Source organism: Chelonoidis abingdonii, chromosome 1 (genome assembly GCF_003597395.2).
Source record: "Chelonoidis abingdonii isolate Lonesome George chromosome 1, CheloAbing_2.0, whole genome shotgun sequence".
Taxonomy (NCBI): domain Eukaryota; kingdom Metazoa; phylum Chordata; order Testudines; family Testudinidae; genus Chelonoidis; species Chelonoidis abingdonii.
In genome coordinates, this window is record NC_133769.1 from 127950122 (window position 1) to 127971944 (window position 21823).

General features: G+C 44.3%; 1 protein-coding gene across 2 annotated transcripts in view; it reads left to right on the top strand.

Moving 5' to 3' along the window:
* GYS2 (glycogen synthase 2) overlaps positions 1 to 21823 on the top strand; it is a 79936-nt gene that overhangs the window by 34129 nt on the left and 23984 nt on the right. For both annotated transcript variants that reach the window (XM_032789761.2, XM_032789762.2), the window contains 3 exons: positions 9633 to 9750; positions 10146 to 10266; positions 13800 to 13906. In XM_032789761.2, coding sequence (XP_032645652.1) covers positions 9633 to 9750; positions 10146 to 10266; positions 13800 to 13906 — 346 coding nt within the window. The remainder of the gene's footprint in view (positions 1 to 9632; positions 9751 to 10145; positions 10267 to 13799; positions 13907 to 21823) is intronic.

The following is a 21823-nucleotide window of genomic DNA, read 5'->3' on the forward strand; positions in this document are numbered from 1 at the left end:
TTTGCACTCAAACCAAGGAGAATTCCATGCGGAGTGGCCTTGCAGGAGTGGGACTCTTATTTTTAGTCTTTCAACTTTGATTTGGTTTCTTCTATGTTTTTTTTTAAGTTTTGTTGCTGGTGTTGTTTTTTAAAGCTGTTGAGATCCATGGAGTTTCATGCTGAAGCGAAACTAGGTGAAATTAGATGAAATTAAATAGCTGCTTGTAATGAGAAGTTTGTAACTAAGGGCTAACATAGGCCCTTAATTATAAATGGACACAGGTGAGTCCTGCTGTAAATGGGATTTGATGTGAACTGGCATATGTACTTCAGTAGTCTTTTGAATCTTAGGACATAAGCAAGTACATTTGAATCTATTTCAGCCTCCCATTAACGTTACAGACTTGCTGGCTTGTGATCAGTAAAGTTGTGAAATCCACAAAGACAACGGTTGCTCAAAAAGGTCAATAATCCTTCAGTAGATCATTAAGCTTGAAATCTACCCAGGAACATTATTGCTAAAACAATCTGTGAAGTGAGTCAGCTTTTTTATCCATGCCAGAAAATCAAATAAAAAAAATGGGAATAATTGGCATCCACAAACTCAGCACCAAGAGCACAGAAATCTGTGTTTGCTGCTGAGTTTATCGAGAAGGCAATTCCGTAACAAACTCTCTAGCTATGAGCAATTACAGAATCATAGAACTGTACGGTTGGAAGGGACCTTGGGAAGTCATCAAGTCCAGCCACCTGTGCTGAAGCAGGACCAAGTAAACCTAGGTCATATCTGACAGGTGTTTGTTCAACCTTTTCTTAAAAATCTCCAATAGCAGGGATTCCACAACCTCCCTTGGAGGCCTGTTCCAGAGCTTACCTACCCCTATAGTTAGAAAGATTTTCCTACTATCTAACCTAAATCTCCCTTGCGGCAGATTAAATCTATTATTTCTTATCCTGTTCTCAGTGGACGTGTAGAACAATTAATCACCATCCTTTTCATAACTTCCCTTAACATATTTTAATACCGTTAACAGGTCCCCCCATAGTCATCTTTTCTCAAGACTAAACAGGTACAGTTATTTTAACCTGTCCTCAGAGGTTAGATTTTTCTCAACCTTTTATCATTTTTGTAGCTCTCCTCTGGACTCTTCCCAATTTATCAACATCTTGTGGTGCCCAGAACTGGACACAGAACTCCAGCTGAGGCCTCACCAGTGCCAAGTGGAGTGGAACAGTTACCTCCCATGTCTTACAGACAACACTCGTGTTAATACACCCCAGAATGATACCAGCCTTGTTCACAGCTGCATCACATTGGTGAATCGTATTCAGTTTGTGATCCACTGTCACCCTTTTCAGTACTACTACTACCCAGCCAGTTATATCACATTTTGTAGTTGAGCATTTGATTTTTTTCTTCCTAAATGATGTGCTTGTCTTTATTGAATTTCCTCTTGTTAAATTCTGACCAATTCTTTAATTTATCAAGGTCATTTTGAATTCTAATCCAGTGCACCAGAGTGCTTATAATCCCTCCCGGATTGATGTCATCTGCTAATTTTATAATTATCCATAATTACTATTAATGAAAATATTGAATAGTAGCAGGCCCCTGAGTAACCCCTCTAGATACATCTTCTCAGTTTGACAGTGCCCCATTGATAACTACTCTTTCAACCAGTTGTGGACTCACTTTATGGTAATTTATTCTAGACCGCACTACTCTAGTTTGTTTATAAGAATGTCATGTGGGAGTGTGTCAAAAGCCTTACCAAAATCAGGATCTGTCATCTACTCCTCCTCTATCCGCTAGGTCAGTAGCCCTGTCAAAAGAAGGAAATTAGGTTGGTTTGGCATGATTTGTTCTTGCCAAATCCATGCTGGCTATTCCTTATAACCCTATTATCCTGTAGGTGCTTACGAACTGATTTTTTCAATAATTTGTCCCAGTATCTTTCCAGGTTTTGAAGTTGGGCTAACAGGTCTATAATTAGCTATTTTGTTTCCCTTTTTTAAGAATAGGTACTGTATGTGCCCTTCTCCAATCCTCTGGGACCTCACTCATCTTCCATGAGTTCTCAAAGATAATTGCTAACAGATCCAAGATTCCTTCAGCTAGTTACTTAAGCACCCTAGCCTGAATTTCAGAAGGCCCTGTGGATGTGAATATGTCTAACTTAAATATTTTTGCTTGTGTTCCTTCCCCCTCATTGTTAATATTCATGTGTTAAGTATTTGGTCACCATTAACCTTTGTAGTGAAGACTGAAGCAAAATAGGCATTAAACACCTCGCCTTTCTTGATGTCATCTGTTATTAGCCCCCCTTCCCTGCTAAGTAGAGGAACTATGCTTTACTTTGTCTTTCTCTTGCTTCTAATGTATTTAAAGAGCCTCTTCTTATTGCCTTTTATGTGTCTTGCTAGGTAGGTGTGGTAATCATGGCAATTTCTACTCTCCCCAGTAACATTAAAGTTGCTTCATAATTTTCATTGTTTTTTTTTGTGAGGCGGGGATGGAAAGTGACCTAAGTGATTCAGTAGATAAGAGGTAAATGTATGTAAAACATTGGCACTGGCACCAAGAATGGCCTAGAATTGGCAGCAGAGGGTGCTAGATTGAGATGCATTGACAGTCCTCTTAGGAGTTTATACAATGCCTGCTTGTATTATGTGGGTTCCAGCTAATAATATCAGTGTTTCTTGCATTTCAGCTTCTTTCACTTACATATATTACATAGTTCCTCTAAATACTGATCAATATTATCCTTTTATAATCCTACAAATCAGATCTAATCAACATACATTGAATATACACCTATACCCCGATATAACACTGTACTCGGGAGCTAAAAAATCTTACCGCGTTATAGGTGAAACCACATTATATCGAACTTGATTTGATCTGCAGGAGTGTGCAACCCTGTTGCCCCCAGAGTGCTGCTTTACCGCATTATATCCGAATTTGTGTTATATTGGGTCACGTTTTATCGGGGTAGAAGTGTACGTAATATAACACATTGATTAATCATAACATCACACAATCAATGGCTAATAAACTAAAATCATTGGCTACAAAGTAGAAGCCAGATTCTCCAGTTCATTAAGGCAGCACAGAGTGGATGGAAACTGATCAGAAATAACCAGTTGAGAATTCCCTTTTATTTGAAATCTCCGCTGGCATAGAACAGGTGGAGATGGCACAGTGTATTCAACACCAGCTACTTCCACCCCCAGCACTGGAGGTGTGTCAGAGGAAGTAAAGGGCAGGTTGGGGGTAGGATTTGGAGGCGAGGTGGAACCAGAACTATGAAACTCTAAACCTAGACAATTACCAAATAAAGGTACCCAGGGCTGGATCAACTCTCCTGTGGGTCAGGAGCTATTAGATTTTGTGGGGCCCCTGTATACAAATCTTTTTCCTGGGATGGAGTTTGATGCAAGGGATTGGGGTGCAAAAGGGGATGCAGGGTCTGGAAGGGAGTTTGGGTGCAGGAGGGGGATTCTGATCTGGGGCTGGGAGTTGGGATGGAGGAGGGGCTGCGAGGTGCAGGCTTCAGCCGGGAGGCACTTATCACAGGAGGTTCCTGGCCGGTGGTGCAGCAGGGCTTAGGCAGGCTACCTACATGCCATGACCTCACGCCACTTCCTGGAAGTGGCTGGCTGCTAGCATGACTTTGTGGCCCCTGTGGGGAAGGGGACAGCGTGTTTCCGTACGCTGCCCACAAACATCCCTCCTGGCCAATGGTTGCTGTGGGGACAGAATTACGGGGGGGCAGCATGCAGAGGGACTTTTAGCAGCCCAGAATTGGAGATTTCTGCCTGATCGGGAGGGGCCCCCTTGCAGGGGTGGCTCTAGGTATTTTGCTGCCCCAAGCACGGCAGGCAGGCTGCCTTCGGGAGGTCCCTGGTCCCGCGGATTCCGTGGCATGCCTGCGGGAGGTCCACCGAAGCCACGGGACCAGCGGACCCTCCGCAGGCATGCCGCCAAGGCAGCCTGCCTGCTGCCCTCACGGCAACCAGCAGAACGCCCCCCGTGGCTTGCCGCCCCAGGCACATGCTTGGCGTGCTGGTGCCTGGAGCCACCCCTGCCCCCTTGAGCTGGGGCCCTGGGATGCAGTCCCTGAAGCCACTGCCTTACTCTGGCCCTGAAGGTACTGTGCTAAATGAAGGTCTTCAGTTAGAAACTTGAAATTTATTGGGTTCATTATGGGATCAACTCATTTGCATTTTATGACTACTAATAAGGACTGTAGGGTACTGCTATTCAACCTACAGAATCTCCAAGCACCTTACAAACTGTACATAGAATAGACAAGGATCACTTACCCGCCATAGAAATTCAGGCACCTCTGGAGTGGAACATGACATTCATTCTGAAGAAAATCATTTTATATGCTCAAGATATTTTATCTTGAAAATGCCAGACAAGCGCCATAAACTGAACACAGTGGCATTTTAGTCAATTTTAAAAATCTGTATTGGCGCGAAAGAACCATAGCTGTTCTGAAGAAGGCACTGGGGTCTCCTGAGTAAATAAGAGACATTTTTACATTCTATTGTACATGTCTTTACATGTTATGGAGCTATAAATATACATTTTTTGGAGGGGGGGAGGAATTAAATATCAAACATCCTTCCTGGAGACCTAATGGCTGTGATGTTCAAGTTCCATATTGGGGACAGGGTTTCTATTAAAGAATCTGTGGTTTCCACATTATTATTGATGTGAATGGGAGTTTGCCATGTGTACTGAAAGCAGAGTAGACCCAGTTTTATTTGTGTGAGCCAATAAACTAGCATGATTTTACGGGCTGATGTGCTTCTGGAGGTGGAGCTCTTTTAGATGAGACTTTAAACAGAGGACCTGACTTATGATCACTAGGGATCCCATGACACTTCTCATGAAAATAAAGGATATTAACACCAGTGCCAGAGGGGTTATCTGGTAATTACCTCTTGTATCTCTACAGACTCCCTGTAGTTAGATGTGATAGGCCAGATACTCAACTAGTGTAAATTGGCATAATTCTATTAAAGTCAAGAGTGCAACACTGAATTACACCACCTGAGGTCCTGGCTCCAGGGCCGGATTTAGGGGAAGGTGACCCAGGCAACCACCTGGAGTGCCAGGCTTGAGAGGCATCAGGCTCAGGATGCTGTTTTTGTTGTTAGCGACAAAAGAGAAAATAGAACGTCTGAAATGACATGTTGCAGGATTCCGTATGTGGATTGTTTTTCACTGACCTCCTAGAATGGTCTGGAACTTTGTAAAATCTTGCGGAACCTTCCAGACTTTGAGAGCTATATTTTTTCAAATCTCCTAGAATGTTATCCGCCATGGCCTCACAGGTATATAAGGGGCAGAATATCGCCAGTCAGTCAACACTATATAAGAATGAACTGAAGTAAAGTAAGAGTCCAGCTGCAATATTGTAAACCTTATTTTATTGTGTAATTGTGAAAATGTACTTGTATTTTAAGATTTGAAGAGTGTAAATAGTGACTAATAAAGGACATATTTAATGAGACACCAAAGGTATTGATCGAACCTTTAGCTGCACAACAGTATATAGAAATACTGTTACTTTTTTGCCATGCTTAACACATAATGTTTGATGACTTTCTAAAACTGCAGAACATAGACTTTAGCTCTCCCTAATACTGTCTGTTATCCCCATAGAAAAAAAAGATGCCCTTGAAGAAGCCTTCAAGAGCTCAGTACAGGAAGTAAAAAGTTCAACTGCAGTCTAGTTTGCAGCAAGGGGCAAATATGATGGGAAATTATCTGAAACAGAACAACATAGACCAGGCTTTGGCAGTAACAATCGTCCCAATGCAGAAGAAATTGAGGAGTGGAGTGTAAATTATGGAGGTCTTCTTACTAAGGAATTAACAGATTTATCTGAAGACAAGAAATGGAAATATGAGGAAAGTGATGGAGAATCTCCCAGTTTTCCTGGCAGTGTAAAATAGAATGATTATAAAGAAGAATGTGGCAGAAATGAAAATAGAAAGTAATGATAAAGAAAAATCTGGTTTACATGAAAGCGAGAGAAATGATGATGAAGAATCAGCCTCGCCTGATGACAGAAACAGGAGTGAGAAAAATTGCACACCACAAATCGATATATCAGCTCCTGCTTTATAGCCGGCGATCCTAAACTCTGCTGATATTGATCGTACAATTCTGAATGGGACGGGCAAAATCGAGGATATGACATTTCAGTAATTGAGCAGAATCAACATTTCTCAAAGTCACACTGTGAAAGAGTGCTCGAGAATGGTGAGGAATTGAATCAGCATTACTTGAAATCAGCTGACAAAGCGTTCTGCTTTTGTTGCAAAATATTTGACAGGAATGCCAAATTATTGCTTGTGCTTTCCGGGTACAATTGCTAGCATAATTTAGCTGATGCTCTGAAGCATTCTAGTCCTAATGGATGGAAGTTGAGTCCAGGCTCAAGCAGAGAATAAATGCATAGATGCAGAAAATCAGCATATTATTAATGGAGAAACCCAGCACTGGAAGAATGTGCTCGAGTGTCTGATCTCAATTATCCTCTTTCTTGCAAAGAATAATTTGGCTTTCTGGGGCTTGTTGGATAAGTTGTTCACTGAACATAATGGTAATTTCCTCAATTTGGTAGATCTCCGTGAGAAATATGACGATGTCATGCATGAGCACCTATACAGAGTAGTTTGTAAAGAAGCTATTGACCAGGGACCTCCCACAGCAAAACAATTCAAAACAAATTAATTGATCATATGAAAAGGAAAGTTGGTTGAAAACATATTGATGCGGCTCGCCAAAGCAAAGTACTATGCTGTAATAATGACACCCATTATTAATGCATTTACAGTAAGATTTGTTGATGACAAAGATGGCTGCATCTCAGTAAAGGAACATTTAATCTGTTTCCCATCTGTGGACGACTCTACTGGAAAAGCCTAACAGAACTGTTTATGAACATTTTGAACGAGAATAATACAAAGCTTTAGGACTGCCGCAGCCAAGGCTATGACCATGGCACAAACATGAAGGGAAGAAACAGTCCTGTCCAGGCAAGGATCCTTGTGCTGAATCCAAGAGCTTTCTTCGTGCCTTGTGGCTGCCGTTCTCTTAACCTGCTTCTGTCAAATGCAGCATCATTATCTTTAAATTCAGTATCTCTCTTTTGGAGAACTGCAAAGGATATACGTCCTGTTTTTAGCATCAGTGATCAAGTAGAAAATCCTCACAGACAATGTTAAAAATCTGACTGTGAGGCTGCTAAGTGACACTTGCTGGGAGAGCTGCATTGACACCATAACGTCAGTGAGGTACCAAGTGACTAAGGTTTATGATCCACTGATGGAACTGGGGCAGATGAGTAAAGCCATGGCTGGAATCCGACACGAGCCAAAAAGCCTGGCAAACCAGATCACTGATTTAAAATTTCTGGTCTCAATTGTGGTTTGGCATGATATCCTGTTCTACGTAAATGTAAGCAAGGCAGTACAAGCTCATTTGATGGACATCACGACCGCTACTACTTTGATGAGAAGCTTCCTTGATTTCATTGTGGCCTACTAAGACAATGGTTTGAAGATGCCATCACTGCTGCCAAAGAAATGGTGGAAAACTTAGCAGTTGAGCCTGTCTTCAAGGAAACTTGTATTTGTTGGAAGAGGAAACAGTTTGGTTACGAGGGCAGAGATGATGTAACTGGAAGCTTGGAAGAAAAATTCAAGAGGGAGGTTTTTCTTGCTTGTTGACGCTGCTTAAGTGTCCATCAAAGAAAAGTTTGGATAAATGAAGAACGACAAAAAGACGTGTTTTTTTTGTTTTTTTTTTGTATGACCTTAGTAAGCTGCCGGCAGACAGGAAAACATTCTCTCTTCAACAATTGTACAGACCTTCACCGGACGCTGACACACATTGACACATCAGATGTCAATGATAAATACCTCTGTCAAATTGGACAACATCCATCACATTTGGCTACATGGGGAGCACTCTCCACTCCAAGTTCTCCAATTAATTCATGATGCGAAGCCGAAGGACACTTTTTTCCTAATATGTGGATAGCTTTGAGGATTCTGTTCATGTTGCCAGTCACAGTCATTACTGGGGAGCGCAGCTTTTCAAAGCTCAGGCTCATTAGAACACATCTTCAATCAATGATGGTTGACGAGACCAATATCGCTTGCTATTTTATCAGTGAAAATGCCATTGGCTAGTCTTTGGATCTCTCTGATGCTGTGCTTCAGTTCACAAGGGCAAAGGCGAGAAAAGTGACCTTTTGAACTAAAAGACTACGGTTAACATTCTAAGACTGTCACCTACTGTAACACTATTTAATACTGGTCCACCCAATGCTGGTGCACTGTTCAGTTTCTTAATGTTAGTACATTTCAGGTTTTCTTAAAATTAAAAAGTTTCTATAAGCTTAGAGGAAACTATTTTTTATTTGCTTATATATGACATGAATAAATACAGATTTACAGATTTTAGCATGCAAATGTATCATCTTATCTGGCAGGGATAAATCATGCATGCAGATTATGCATCAAAGTCATGAAATGGGCTACAAATACAATAAAAGTAAAATATTCTAAAATTTAATCATAGAGGGTAGGGTTGTGTGCATCTAAGACGCTCCTTGCCTGGTTGCCATTTGGTCTAGGGCTGGCTCTGACTGGCTCCCTCTTCACTTCTCTTTCTGTTCTAAACTGCTATCTGTGCTCCGAGCGCTGAATCCAGTTCTCCCTGAAGTAAATGGGATTCTTCCACAGTGAAGATTGCATTTCAGTGGTAACTGGAGTGAACCGTATATACCTATAATCCTCTATTTGTAAAATATTTTGAGATCCTTAGTTTGGGGGATGTGTGTGGGGGGGACTACAGAAGTGCAAACTACAACTGCATAGCTGTTTTTTTCAGAAGAAACCTAAAATATTTTGAGGAGCAGTATATTTTTTTTTAAAATACATGTTCAATTCTGTGTATTCCAGTGGTGCCCAGAGACCCCTTATTAGGATGGGGGCCTATCATGCTATGCAATGTACAAACATCTAATAAAAGTTGTTCCCAGTCCTGAAGAGGTTACAGTCCACAGAGACAAGCCAGACAAAGAATGTGGGGAAAGGGGATGTAACATACCAGCAGAGGGCTAAATTCTAACATTTAGCAACAGCCCTGGTTGGGCAGCTACCTCCTGGAACTCCCCACCTGCAACACTGAGGGGACACTGATATTCCAACATCAAATCATCCACACTGAGGGCATGTTAAGGTACAGTTCTGCCAGTAAAAAATGATTCAAAGCAATTTTGATGCTACGGATAGTAGGGTGAGTCCTCTAGTGGCCCTATGGACAAAAGACCCCTCGTTACACAGGTGTAAAGCTGGAGTAACTCTACTGAACATTGTGGAGTTCTGTTGGAATTATTCCAGTGTAACTAAGATCAGAATTTGGTCTATAGTCGGCTGCTGCTTTTATAGAGATGAACTGATGAAAAGCTGTAGCGCTAGAGAATGCCATTTCCCCATCATGAGCAACAAGACTAAATACATCTTTACATACTGACAACTAAAGATATTTTGGTTTTTCCTTAAAGATTTCTCAAACTCTGAAGATGTCTATCTCTGCCTTTTCTTTGCTTCTTCCAGATGTTGTTACACCAAATGGCTTGAACATTAAGAAATTTTCAGCAATGCATGAGTTTCAGAATTTGCATGCCATGTATAAGGCTAGGATCCAAGAGTTCGTTCGAGGCCATTTCTATGGGTATGCTTTTACTTTTCAAAATTAGCATCTGGTTGTACAGACCTTTTACTGCAGGACCTAGAGTAGTTAGACTGAAAAGAGTACTTTATATCTGAGGTGAAATGTTATCTAGTGATTCCAGTGACTGACTGGGAGCTGTGATACAAAGTCCAGATTTCATTCCTGGCTCTGCTTAGCCCCGTGTAGGATCAGAAGGTGACAGGTATGCGACTTGCCCAAGATGGAGCTCAATGGTCACTTCAATGTGAAGTACTGTAGGTAATCCTTAACTTTTTGATGACTGTGGGTCAGTAAGGCAACTGCTGTATGTCAGTGACCTTCACTGATTAGAGAATTGCTCTCTGCTTTGTTTGATCACCTATTGAACCATTTTGTGTTTGTTTGCTTGGTTTCAGCCATCTTGACTTCAACCTTGCAAGGACCTTGTTTTTCTTCATCGCTGGGAGATACGAATATTCAAACAAAGGAGCTGATTTGTTTCTAGAGGCCTTATCCAGATTAAACTTCCTGCTGCGGGTAAGAAAGCATTTGGAAATGCAGATAGCAGATATCTTACACACACACACACACACATACACACACACGCTTAATTCTATCAAGATGAAATTAACCCAGGTGCGTAGGTCACATACAAGAATCTCACCATGATTTTGTATACTATAATGTCTTTGGTCCCCTAGCAATATGATGGCTTTCTTGCTTAGCTTCATAGACTTTCCTTTTAATTGGGGTGCCCGTACTTTGCCCAACCAAAGTGTGCCACTGGCTGCATCCTGCTCAGCTCCTTCCCCCCATGTTTATCCCAGGAACTTGGAGTTCTGCACATTAAGGACCAATTTCTCAATACTGCCATTTCTGTGCTTGGGGCAGGAAGGCGCAACGGTAGTTTCAAATACTTTGGGGCAGTCAGAGTTCTGCTTAGCTCAGTCTAATGTCAGATCAGCCTCAGGGGTGCTGTAAATTAAACACTACTTCCCATGGCCTTGCAACTCAAGGAACAGCAATAGAGCAGTGTGCTCTGGCTATACCTCCTTGCTATCTTGACCTGCCCTTAGTATGCCTCCTACACCAGTGAATGGGAGCAAGGCCAGCATAGATCCTTTATGCCATCACTAACTAGTTGAGGAGGCACCCTGCCAGGGGATATTCTCAGGAGGGTTTTAAGGACCCTCTACATTGTCAGAGTGGCATGAAGTGAGCTTAGTGTAGCAGAGACTGAGGCTCTAGGAGTTTTTTGATAGTAATTGGTGCAGATGCTCTATCACTATTTTTGAAGTAGGGCTTAGCTTCAAGTATCTGATTCAGAGTCTATTGGGCAAGGGCACATAGAAATCAAGTGTATTATTTTGCAGACAGTAGTGTGGCTGCCAATAGTTTAAATGTGCACGTGCGTACACACACACACTCTTAATTCTATCAGTGTGACGTTCACCCAAGTGTGTAGATCACACGCAAGAATCTCCACACTATGAAATCCCTTTGCATATTCACCCCAGCTACAGCAGGAAAATGTGGTCCCCACCATCAGCTAAAGCAGAAATTTCCACATCTCCGGGACTCTACAATCTAGATACTAAAGAAACTTCCCGAATAACAAACCCTAGATGTAGCAGACTGGCAAAAACAGGAGACCCAATTGACTTTTAAACTGAATCCTTTTGTGAGACAAAAGGACAGACTAACAAACATCTCTGTCACCCAACAGTGACTTCATGGGGATGTAGAGCTACTGCAGAGTGCTCCTGCCTGCTTCACTCCATCCCCTGCAGCTTCTGTGCCCTGCAGTGCTGCCCTGAGTTCTGTTTACAGTCTATTTAGTAGCAATTCAGTGATTAGCCCTTAGTATCCACCAGACTTTCATTTTTGTTCCTTGGAACAATAGAGAAATATTGGAAGGCATGCTTGCGATCTTACTCCACTGCAGTGTTGCCAACTCTCAGACCTTTATCATGAGACTCATGATATTTGATGTTTTTCTTAAAGCCCGAGCTTCTAGAGTCATGGGATCACAGAAGAATCTTTTCCACTACAGTTACTCTACTGCCATCATCCATTAACATATGGCGGGGAGGGTTTCCTGTGACAGCTGGGGCTGGACTTAGAGACCCAGGAGGTCCCTTCCAGTCCTATGTTCCTATGCCATTGAAATCAGTGGACTGAAAGGAAGTACTTGATCTGTTCACCAACACAACAGGTCACATTATAGTGATGGTTAAATGCGATATAACATTAGCCATGTTTTAGCGGCATTCACTCAGCTAAGGTTTACTAATGTTGTTTACAGCTAATGTCTTGCATAATGAAAAGGAGAAAGAATTGCTTAAGTGATGCATTGCACCATTCTATTATTGTATCTAGTTAATGATGACATTAACAAAAAGTGTTGCTGACAAGAATCATGGAGAACATCCGGTCTGCAATTATTGCTGAGAGTAATCCAATTGGGAGCAGCAAGCTATCTGTGCTATTTGTGAATCTAGAAATGTTTCCCTTCACATGCTTCTCAAATGGATGTCCAGTAGCGTGTCTGATCTCTACATATATGTGGCATCTGATGAAAATATTTTTAAATATTTTACAGAACCATTTTGGTGATGGTTTTGAAACCTTGGTTGAAATGTTGAAGATAATACATTGGGACAGATCCTTGCTAACAGCTAAGGTCATGGCACAAAGGGACCTTGTATCTGCCTGAGGAGGGCTGATGAGGCATTCCCTCCCGCACCCCCTTGGAGAAACCACATCTGGCATAAAGCCGGCTTGTTTTATACCACCTGCCAACCCCAATGCCTCTGGTACACAGGTAGATAGGAAGGATTCTGGGGGTCAGAGGGGGAAAAAGCTAGTAGTGCAGTGCCCCAGCAATTTTCAGCCATAGAGTGGTCCCAAAATGGCTGCTCAAATCTGCTGTAACCTAGCTCTTCTCTTAAGTGGCTAATGGATTGGGATAGTGGAACAAACCCTCCTCAGCTGCACCAAGAGAAACCACTCTGGCCCATTCTAGTGGCAAGGGATGTACATCTGTCGACTATGTCTTCAGGATACAGAACCAAACTTCCTTGATGTCCAAGATGCGAGCATCCCAGGTTTTGGTTCATATCCTTTTCTAATACATATTCTTTCTTAACATCTTTCAAAATTTTCTAGAGGATGCCAGTAACTCCATAAAGGGACCTGTCGGATATGTTAGGCTCATAATGTAGTTGTGCTGCAATTAAATGAAATGCTTTTACAACTCCTAATGTTAATAGAGATGCTTTATAAATTAAAATTTAAAAAATGGGTTTCTATTCTATGTAAATATTTCCCTGGAGCTTTGCATATTCTTCCCCCCCAACCCCCCCGCAAAAAACAAACAAGCAAGAAAAACATCATTGTGCTAAGGCAGGAGAAAGAACCAGCAAGAAAAAACAACTGTAAACCAAGGCCCAGATTTTCCATGGCAGTTTCTGCTGGCTGCAACAAGTGCTGGAGAACTGTAGGAGAAAATTATGCTAGCTGCATGCCTGCTGTGGATACACTCGTGGAGCTGATTGAAATGCAATGTGCAAAGAAATGGGACACATGATAAAAACTGCATTTGATTTTTAAACAATTTTTTCAGTTTAAATCATCTTAGCTGTTATCACAGTAACTTAATATTACTGTTTGAAATACTGTGTGTGGTTTTTATCTTTGCAGTTTGGCTTTATAGCTACATCTTTTGAAATCCTTGTTGAAGAGTAAAAATAACAGTGTAGATCTTCAGTAATGTATTTGACTTTCCTGGTAACCCCGTTTAGCTCCAGTCCTGCAATGAGCAATGTTTGAGTACTCTCCTTCACTTGCATGGAGCCCCACTGAAGGCAGGGCCCACTCCCCCAGACCTCATTGCAGGATCAGGGCCTTCTTGAACAACTAGTTAAATTGTGATGGGTTCTGCTGACCATCTGCTATGGCTAATTCCAAGTGTGGACAAGGTTTCTGTATTGTCTGGAATCTCTGTCAGTTTCTGCATAATAATTTCTTGTTAACATTGCAAGCTTTCCCTCCATCTTTCCTCTGTTTAGGTTCACAGAAGTGATGTTACAGTCGTCGTGTTCTTCATCATGCCAGCAAAGACTAACAATTTCAATGTGGAAACACTGAAAGGCCAAGCGGTACGAAAGCAACTATGGTAATCACCATCTTCATTACTGCTCTTGAATGGTGAATTGAAGGGATAAATGAATGGTTTTGGTGGAGAATAAGGCTCATTACTTTTCCTCTGGCTAAATACAAGATAATAAGTAACCTGAGTCCATTTGTGAGGAAGAGGGAGATAAGGATAATAAATCAGGGCAAGTATTTCCCCATCCTTTTTCCTAGTTTATTAACAAGGAACCTGATTCTCAATAGCTTTGCCCTTGTCACCATTTATACTCCGTGTAAAAGGGAGTGTTAAACACTAGCATTCCGATTGGAAGGTTCACATTTTGCGCTCACTTGACACGGGTGTAAGTGACAGCACAAGGTTTTGACAGTGGAGAATCAAGCCATGGGTCTTGTGTCTGATTCTGATACTCACTTTGGACCACATCCTGCCTTTGATCTCCAGCAAGACTCTTAATGCTAACTGCATGAGTGAAATGAGCACAATACATAGATCTTGGGTAGCTTACCCTTCAGAGTAGAAGGCAAGCTTTCTTCCTCAGGACTTTGCTAGTACAACTGTCACTGAGGGAAAAGGAATTAATTACTCCTGTTCTTTTATTATGAAATATAGAGCATGAATTGGCCACTCATGCAGGATGATGATATTATTTATTTCTTAAGAGCCTGCACCGAGCTATGGCCACTACCCCAAATTTCAAACGGACAATTAGAAGTCTAATTTTTAATATGAAGTTAAGTTCCTCTGTTTTCCCAATTAATAAATTCTCTGCTCAAAAACTAAAGCCGCTCTACCATGTGTCTGGTGGGGCATCCCACTAAAATTAGCCTTCAACCTCCAGCCACTCAATCTAATAACCCCTTAATTTCGCCTTTATTCCAGGTGAGAAAAGATGGGCTTTGCTATGTAGTTTTTATGCAGACAAGTCCTCTAAACTCATAGGGCCAAATTCATCAGTGAAACCAGTGGAGTCATATCAAGATTGAACTGGGCTCAAAGAATGCAAAACCTGTTTCACTGAACACATTCATATACTAATTGTTATTTGATAAGGGAAATAAACAATTAAAGTGGATTTCTCACAGGTGGCTAAACCAACTAACCTCACCTGCACATTTGAGAGAGCTGGTTTTAGGATTCAGGGACAAAGAGCCATAAAACCTGGGTTCTGTTCTTGTTTCTGAGTCATTGAACATTTAATCTCTCTGACTCAATTTCCCCATTTGTAAAATGGTGATGATACTTCCCACCTTTCTAAAGTACTCTGATATCTAGTATATCTGAGTAATATCTGAGTAGTTATTAATGGTTCCCAATCCTGCTGGAAAGGTATAACAAGTGGGGTTCCACAAGGGTCTGTTTTGGGATCTGCTCTGTTCAATATCTTCATCAACGACTGAGATATTGGCATAGAAAGTACACTTATTAAGTTTGCAGATAATACCAAACTAGGAGGGATTGCAACTGCTTTGGAGGACAGGGTCATAATTCAAAATGATCTGGACAAATTAGAGAAATGGTCTGAGGTAAACAGGATGAAGTTTAATAAAAACAACTGCAAAGTGCTCCACTTAGGAAGGAACAATCAGTTTCACACATACAGAATGGGAAGAGACTGTCTAGGAAGGAGTATTGGAGAAAGGGATTCGGGGTTATAGTGGACCGCAAGACTAAACTATGTAGTCAACAGTGTGATGCTGTGCACAAAAAAGCAAGACATGATTTTTTCCTGGGACTGCATTAAAATCGAGGCTGTGTTGTATAACGTACACGAGAAGTCATTACTTTCCCGCTCTTTCTTCTCTGTGTGTTATAGGCCTGTACTGGAGTATTGTGTCCAATATCTGCGGCCGCATTTCAAGTAAAGATGTGGACGAATTCGGAGAGGGTCAGAGAGAGGCAACAAGAATGTATTAAAGATTTGAGAAGACAGTGACTATGAAGTGAAGCTGCTAGATGGGGTTTGTTTAGTTTGGAAAAGAGACGACTGAGAAGGGACGTGATAGCAGTTTTCAGGTATCTAAAAGGGTGTCATCAAGAGGAGGGAGAGAACTTGTTCACCTTAGCCTCTAATGATAGAACAAGAAGCAATGGGCTTAAACTGCAGCAAGGGAGATATAGGTTGGACATCAGGAAAAAGTTCCTAACTGTCAGGGTAGTTAAACACTGGAATAAATTGCCTAGGGAGGTTGTGGAATCTCCATCTCTGGAGATATTTAAGAGTAGGTTAGATAAATATCTCAGGGATGGTCTAGAGAGTATTTGGTCCTGCCATGAGGGCAGGGGATGACCTCTCGAGGTCCCTTCCAGTCCTAGAGTCTATGAATCTATGGGTGAAACGCACTATATAAGAAATGGGTACCAGAATTGTTAAATGCCTCAAAGGGGTGCTTGGTGGCTTAGTTCATTAATATTAGTAAATTATTTTGAGATCCTTGAATGGTTCATACTCGAATTGCACAATAGTAACAGAAGTAGTATCCTTGGGATCACTGAACTTATCTAGTAGTTGCCATGTACAGGGGTGGCGAGATATATGGGCCTGTGGTGCCTGGGGTCCAGCAAATTCAAGGCCCGGGACCCCCTGCTTCATCAATGTTAGGGTCTGGGTGTCTCCCTCGGCCCCATCTACCACCCCTGCACACCTCCCCCGAGCGTCCCTGCCTGCCTTGGGCAGTGGCTGCTCCCTCACCAGCCACTGCTGCAGCCAGCTACAAGGGAGTGGCACTGGGGGCAGGCTGAGATAGCTGCTGCGCCTGTGGAGGGAGGAGAGGAGGAGGCACATTGCAAAATCCACCCTCCCTCCCCAGCAGGCGACACCGAGTAGGGGGCTTATCCTGGCTGGATCTCCTGAACAGGAGCCTGCAGGGGGCTTGGGTGAGTGTCGTGCTGGGGAGGGACTCCCCTTCCCCTCCCCCACAACTCACTGCTGCTGGAGGAGAGAGGGCTGGGAGGAGTCGTCTCCTATAGCCCCCTGCCCGAGCCCTGGGGCAGCCTGCGTGCTGCACCCCAAACTCCTCATCCCCAGCTCAGTCCAACATCTCGCACCCAAACCCCTTCCCAGAGCTCGCACCCAAACTCCCTCCCATACCCCAACCCCGTGTCCCAGCCCAGAGCCCATACCCAGCACAACTCCCTCCCAGAGCCCACACCTAGCACCCCAAATCCCCTTCTGCATCCCAACCCCTGTCCCAGCCTAGAGCCCACACCCAGCACCCAAACTCCTTCCCAGAGCCTGCACTCTTTCCTGCACCCCAACTCCCTGCCCCAGCCCAGAGCCTGCACCCAGCACCCAAATGCCATCCCAGAGCCTTAGGTGCGGGGCGTGGGGGGACACAGGACTTGGACCTTTTCTGGACCCCACCAAAAATTATACAAATCTGCTGCTCCTGGCCATATATGAAAGAGAGAAATCAGATCAGATTTGTTCCTCTGCCACAGTTTTCTCATAGGCATACCTTTATCAAGGGCATCCAAGACACATTCTGTCCAGTCATCCCTCTAAAAACAGTTGCCTCAAAGACACCATGCTTTGTTCAGTGGAAGGCTATTCCCTTTTAACAGAATACATGAAACATACTGGGAGCCGTGCCTGTAGTTTTTCATAAGAACTGCTTGCGCAAAGCATCAGTCCTGTGACTAGAAACACTCCAGAGGAGGGAAATCCTGGCCTCCTTGAAGAGTTTGGCAATTGACTTCAGTGAGGCCAGGATTTCTCTCAAGGTCAGATGTAGGACACTTTGTGCACTGTGAGAAGCAGCCACGTTTACAATAAGCATTTTGATCTCTCTTGTGTTTCTCAGAAAAAATAAAAAGGAAAGTTTAAATAAAGAGAAACATACAAAGGGAAATCACTGGGGCTTGGCTGGGGTGAACGGAAGAACCTGTTGTAGCTACAGTATGTGGTCGCTGATTTTCCAGTGCAACTCAGGATAAATTGATCCCATGTACCTCAGCTCAGCAAGTTAAAACCATACAGCATGCATTGTACCTGCACTGCTTGCAGGTACTCAAGCTGTGAACAGCCTTTGAGCAACCATATGCAGCACTGTAGTAATCATCATCTTAAGCTGCTGGATAAAAGGACCTGCCATCAGCATTACCTTGCAACACTAGCTGATATCATGGATGCCATGGAGATTAAATGCCAAAAGAGGCTGGCAGTAATCAGGGGATAGAAGTTGGCTGATCTGAGATATAAAGCCCCATCTTCCTGTGCTGTAAAATAAGCAGCCTATCCTATTTGAATGAGTTTCAGAGGCAGCTTGTGGCATGAATCCAGCTGGAGCCTTATTTAACTTTCCTCACGCAATTCCCTTGGTTTTCTCCCAGTTCACCTCAAATATTCATTAGAAATGGCCCCAGGCTGCAAAATTCAGATCAGAATCCAGCGTTCTGCAATGTTCAGTGGGGTTCAGCTCATTTTACAGATGGAGTACATAACAAACTTCACATCTAGACTCTTCTAAACATTAAAAGCAGCCATCAGACTTGGCTCTGCCCACTGATAGGTTGGAAGCAAAAGAAACTCCACAGTCAAGGATGCATTGAGAGTGACACTTAAATGATCATTAAAACCCCTCTCTTTCACACACTGATTTAATTCAGTCTCCAAATTTAGCACAATAACCCTGTAGGAAGCCACTGAATTTTCCATGCAATTTTTTTTTTAATTTACTAACTTTTGTAAAAGAAATACTGCTCAAAGTGCCCCTTTTGCAATGTTTTCTGCCAGACTTACTCTTTTTCTTTCCTCTAGCTAAGGGAATGCCTTCTCAATGACTTCCAAACGTCTCACACTTGCATGCATTCTCAGAACAGCTAAGGGCTGGGACACTTTTGAAAGAGGGTCAGAGAAGTGGGGTCATACAGATTGAGTTGACTCAGGAGCAGAACTGCCATTTCTGGTTAACCCTGTGTGGCTTGCTGGAAGGTCACCCCAGTTTGATGGACCAGAGGTGAGCAGACTAACAGGGACTCTTACGGGGGAGGATCAAGACCTTCCTGGGAATGGGGGGTGGGGCCTGGATGAGGGGTAGAATGGACATGAAGGGAGAAAATATGTGAAGGTATAGATGTTGGCATGGGGGCTGGAGAGCAGTGCTGGTCAGTGGAGTTCTCGCTGAATCTCTAACCCCTGCTGTTTAGGTGAGCACAGATTCCCTTCCTACACCCTTGGCCCCAATGCCCCTGCGGCCTCCATGGCTTGATGCCCTTCCCACTCTTCCACATACACCCCATAGCCCCATTCCATATTTACATGTTTAATAGTGTTCATTCTTAAGAAGATTTAATTTAGACACATGAAAAATAAACATTAGTAACAATGAGTGATAGTAAAAATGAATAAAGTAGAGAAAACATGTCATTTCAACTCTCACCGTAAACAAAATGATGACCAGGAACACTAGGTTGTAACTTCACAGAGTCATAGAGCTTAAGGCCAGAAGGGCCCACCAGATCCTCTAGTCTGACCTCCTGTATAGCACAGACCACCAACACTACCCAGCACCCATACGCCAAATCAGGGGTAGGCAACCTATGGCACGGGTGCCGAAGGCGGCACGCAAGCTGATTTTCAGTGGCACTCTCACTGCCTGGGTCCTGGCCACCGCTCTGGGGGGCTCTGCATTTTAATTTAATTTTAAATGAAGCTTCTTAAACATTTTAAAAACTTTATTTACTTTACATACAACAATAGTTTAGTTATATATTATAGACTTATAGAAAGAGACCTTCTAAAAATGTTAAAATGTATGCTGCATTGCAAACCTTTAAATTAGATGAATGAATGAGAGTTGCACACCACTTCTGAAAATTGCCGACTCCACGCTAAATCCAACAACCAAACTTCAACTCTGTTCTAAGATGATATAATCTAATGGTCCAAACACATACATTACATATTATGCATTGCAGAGAATATACCTCGCAGCAAGCATGGACAGTCTGACACCAAGCCTGTCTGTACTGAGGATGTTTAGATAGTAGCTACACTGATGCAAATCCTCACTGCAGACACATTATATCGCTGTAATGCAAGGCTTGCATCAGTACAAACTTCCCCTGGTTAAAGCTGGTGCAGCACATCCATGTTGGTTAAGAGAAGGTTCAGGGTGACATGATTACATCTGAACAAGGGTCGGCAACCATGCACGCGTGCCAAAGATGGCACGACAAGCAATTTTAATGGCACGCTGGGCTGCCAGGACCCAGTGTGCCATTAAAAATCTTGCCAACGCGCAAGCTGCAGGTCCGCGCTCCAGAGCTGGAGTGCTGGGCCGAGCACAGCAAGCCGCCGGCCCCTCCCCTGCCTTTCCCTAGAGCTCTGCCCCTCGTACAGCGCTCTGGGCGGGGCTGCGACTTCCGCAAGCACGTTTGGCTCCGTGGGAGGAAAAGATGCTTCCGGTCATCCGGAGCCCCACCACGACGCAGCCCGCCCGCCCTCAGAGCGCTGTGCATGCGGCTGCAAGGGCTCCGAATCAGCGGAACCCAGCGGGTAAAGGTCATTGAGGATGGGGGGTTGGATAATGGGTGGGGGCAGTCAGGGCAGGGAGCAGGGAGGTTTGGATGGGGGGGGGATCCCGCGGGGGGGTGCTTAGGTGGGGTCTTGGAGGGGGCAGTCAGGACCAAGGGAGTTGGGAATGTGCAGGGAGTCCTGGGTCTTTTAGGGGTGGGGTGTGATAGGGGTCAGGGCAGTCAGGAGACAGGGAGCAAGAGGGTCCTGGGAGGCAGTTAGGAGAGATGGTCTCTGGAGGGATGTCAAGGGACAGGAGCTGGGGGTTGGGAGTTTGGGAGGCTATCAGGAGGTAGGGGTGTGGAGAGGAGTTGGGGCAGCAGGGAGCAGGGTGGGGTTGTATGAGTCCAGAGTTCTGGGGTCCTGTCAGGGCAGGAGTGGTTAGATAGGCATCGGAGTCCAAGGGGTTTGTCTGTATCTGGGGTGTGGATAAGGGTTGGGCAGTCAGGGACAGGTAGGGGTAGGATCTAGTTAGCAGTGAGGGGAGAAGGGCAGGGAGTCTTAGATAGGGCTGGGTCCCAGGATGGGTAGTCAGGACAAGGAGTGAGGGGGGGGGTTCTGGAGGGGGCAGTCACCAGTCCTATGCCATGACTCCGACCCCACACAACACACACACACACCCAGCCCTTGCCTGACCGCCCCACCCCCAACCCCGCAGGCCCCTGCCCTGAGCCTTGTACAACCTAGCTCTCTGCTGACTCTTTACCCCCTTTCATGACCCCAGCCCTGACTCTTGGCACCCACACATAACCAGCCCCCTACCCTGACACCTGCACCCCCTCATATGTGCTAGCCCTCTTCCCTGACTCTTGCAGCTCCACATCTCAGCCCCTCACACACACAATCACCAGCCCAGCCGCCACATCCCCATCCCACCCTGAGCACCAAATGGGACTCCTGCACCCCACCACATTCCCACCTGCACCCCTCACACAAATGAGAGTGCCCAAGGTAAGTGCCTCCACACCCCAACATGAGCCCCTCCCTCATTCTAGCTCCTGCCAGACCTTCACCCCCAGCCTGTGCTCGGTCACTCCCACCCTCAGCTCAGTCAGAAGAGAGAGAAATGGGCCACAACCAGGAGAAGAGGTACCAATTGCATGTGGGCAAGCGGGACCGCCAGACTTGCACGGCTGACGTGTCCGCAAGCCGGGATCCTGGCTGGCAGGAGCCAGCGGGTAGAACCCCTGAGCGGCAGTGGGCTGAGCCGCTCAGCCCACTGCCAGTCTGAGGTCCCAGCTGCTAGCCCCACACAGCCTGCTGCCGGTCTGGGGTTCTGGCTGCCGGACCCTTGCCAGCTGGGGTCCCGGCCGCAGGCCCCACTCAGCCCACTGCCGACCTAGATGAACAGAGTCCCAGACCAGCAGTGGGCTGAGCAGGCCGGCGGCGTAAGATCAACATTTTAAATGAAGCTTCTTAAACAT